Genomic DNA, 2,845 nt, shown 5'->3' on the forward strand with positions numbered 1-2,845 from the left:
GCAGCCACCCCAGCCGCTCGCCTCACCTGCTCTACCAGCTCCATGAGAACCAGGCTGCAGCCTGTAGAACCTTGGCCTTTCACCTGGCCAACTCCGTTGGCTCCTGAAGTCAGGTCCCCACATCTGGTGGGACGTCCTGGAGCCCACATCCCCCTGCTGGGCCTCTCAGTGGCTCCTGGTGGCTTTGCTGCCAGCCTGTGATGCCCCGTGTCGGGCGTTTCTTCTGGCTGGGCCTCATCCCTCACCTGTCGCCCCTTCCTCCCCAGATCACACAGGAGGCGGGGGAGTTCATGATCACGTTCCCCTACGGCTACCATGCTGGCTTCAACCACGGATTCAACTGCGCCGAGTCCACCAACTTTGCCACACTGCGGTGGATCGATTACGGCAAGGTGGCCACCCAGGTGAGTGCACGCTGGCCCCTGACCTGCTCCCCCAGCCCAGGGCCTAGGTGACAGCCACTTATATTCAGGCTGGGGCTCAGGCTCTCCATCAGGGTCTGTTTCTGGATCCTCAGCAAACGTGTCCTCAGCTCATTCCTCACTTGGAGGGAAGAGGGCATGGGCAGGTCAGGTGGTGTGCAGCAGCCGGGGCCTGGCCAGGTCTGGCTCAGGGCTTCCTCTGTCCTGGCAGGCCCAGGTACTCCCCCACCATCTGGGGGCCAGGGAAGGTTTGTTCCGTGTTAGTTGACTCTTGAGGGGCCTCTTGGTCAGGTGCGGGGTTTGCTCCGGCCCCAGAGCCTGTCTTTACCAGTCTGCAGTGTGTGTGTGTGTGCGCGCACGTGTGTGTGAGTGCACGTGCAAGAGAGAGCAGAGCCCTGGCAGGGCAGGCCCTGTGCTCGAGCCCAAGGGCTTCCTGCTGCCTCGTCGTCCTCAGTGGTCACTCAGAGCCCAGGAGCCTCATTTGTTTTCCGCAGTACTTTGCCGACCTGCCCCCAGAGTGATGATAATCAGCCTGCAGACCTGACGCTTGACCCGAGTGCTTGTTCTCAGCTTCTTTTTCCCCCACATGCACCCATCTGTGGTTCTGATGGGCAGCTCAGTGGGGCTCGGGGCCCCATAGTGGCGTGTCCAGGGAGCAGCTGGATAGTGGGCAGGTCCCTGGGAAGGGGAGGCCGCTAGGAGGGCTGTTGGGTGTGCAGCAGGCCCAGCCCTTCCTTGGCAGCTGGGACCAGTGACCTTCCTCCCAGGACTGGCACCACGACCACCCTGAGGAAGCCAGTGAGCTCTACCCATCCAGCTGGGCTCTGGCTGAGTGGCCCCAGCTCTCAGGCTTCAGCTGCTTTAACCTTTTCTCTCCAGCACAGAAAGGGGCCCAGCTGTGCACACGTCTCACTCTGGCGCTGAGCGCAAGGAGCAGGAGAGGCCCCTCCTGCATGGGCCTATTCAGTGAAATCGGGGTGCCTCCTACTTGCCTCCTCAGCAGAGCCCTGGGGGTCTTCCATGGAATCACTCAGCTGTTCAGAGTCAGGGCCTAGGGTTAGGGAGCATGGTGGGTTTCTCCCAGACATGGAAGTGGGGGTGGTGTGGACCAGGAGAACCCCGAGCCCAGATCGTGGTTTGGTCAGCCCACCCCTGACCCCAGATCTTTGCAGAAGAGGGTCTAGGCTGTGACTGTTGGGCATCGTGGCCTGGAGATATGGCCCAATGGGGCGGGAAGTTGGCATCCAGGTGCAGCATGTGGCAAAGAGCAGGAAGGCCCAGACTGAGGGTTCTCAGGGTGTTCACAGACTGGAGCTTGGGAGTAGACAGGGTTAAATGAGATCCATTCTGAAAGGGAACATGTGTTTCATTTCATGTTTGAATGGGGTGAAAGATTGTATGTGCTTAGTCGCTCAGTAGTGCCCAGCTCTGCAACCCCATGCACTATAGCCTTCCAGGCTCCTGTGTCCATGGGATTCTCCAGGCAAGCAATCTGGAGTGGGTTGCCATTTTCTCCTCCAGGGGATCTTCCCAACCCAGGGTCAAACCTGCGTCTCCTGTGTCTCCTGCATTGCAGGTGGATTCTTTACCCACTGAGCTACTGGGGAAGAGGGTGAAAGACTAAGAAAATTAAGCTCTGGGGGTGGCCTTGTGGCACATCTCTGCTACACAGCGTGGTCTAGACGGGTTGGCGGTCTAGATGGGTTGGCTCATCTCTGTTTTTTTAATGATCTCTCTCTCTCTAACTTTGCTGTGTCAGTGCAGTTGAGAAAGGAAACAGGCTTTGCAGCCAGGAAGACTGGAGAGGCGCCCCAGGATGTGAAGCATTGGGCTTTTAGACTTAATTCAGAAAAGCGTTGTGAGAGTGTCTTTGGCAGAGAGTCCAACTTGGCTAAAAGAGGAGAAATGGGGACGTCAGGATTGTCTGCTTAGATCCAGAGGAATAATTACACCTCCCGGGGCGTGTTCGCATTGTCGCCGAGCGTTCCACGTGTGCAGGGCCGCCTGGCCGCAGCGGGCGCTGGATTGAGTTGTCAGCCTAGCGGGGGCTTGTCCTGGAGGCACTGTTGGAGCCAACCCTGCTGCGGAGCCAGTGGGGACCGCCCGGATATTAAAAGCAATTTTGGGTTCAGCCATGTGTTCACAAACAAGTGACATCTGGGAGGTACAGCCTGAGATGGGGCTCCACGCTTACACTGCCGGGCGGCGTAGCGTGAAATTACTGAACCAGTGTGGTGCTCTGAGCCGGCCCAGGGTTCCAGGGGCCTGGCAGCTGGGGTAGGGCCCCCGCAGGAGTGGCCACTAGTCCTGGGGTGCCCATCCGTGGCCACCTGATGTCAGCTCCTGGGCTGTTCGGTGGTGACCCTCTGAGCTCCACTGCCCTGTAACTAGTCCAGGCTGGAGAGGCTGCCTGGGCGCTTGGC

The 2,845-nt window shown here is 59.1% G+C and overlaps 1 protein-coding gene across 1 annotated transcript in view; it reads left to right on the top strand.

Annotated features, from left to right (window-relative positions):
• KDM4B (lysine (K)-specific demethylase 4B) overlaps positions 1-2,845 on the top strand; it is an 89,971-nt gene that overhangs the window by 45,130 nt on the left and 41,996 nt on the right. The window contains 1 exon segment of the mRNA XM_010828455.1: positions 267-404. Coding sequence (XP_010826757.1) covers positions 267-404 — 138 coding nt within the window.

The sequence above is a fragment of the Bison bison genome, unplaced genomic scaffold (assembly GCF_000754665.1).
Source record: "Bison bison bison isolate TAMUID 2011002044 unplaced genomic scaffold, Bison_UMD1.0 scf7180017864492, whole genome shotgun sequence".
Classification (NCBI taxonomy): Eukaryota; Metazoa; Chordata; class Mammalia; order Artiodactyla; family Bovidae; genus Bison; species Bison bison.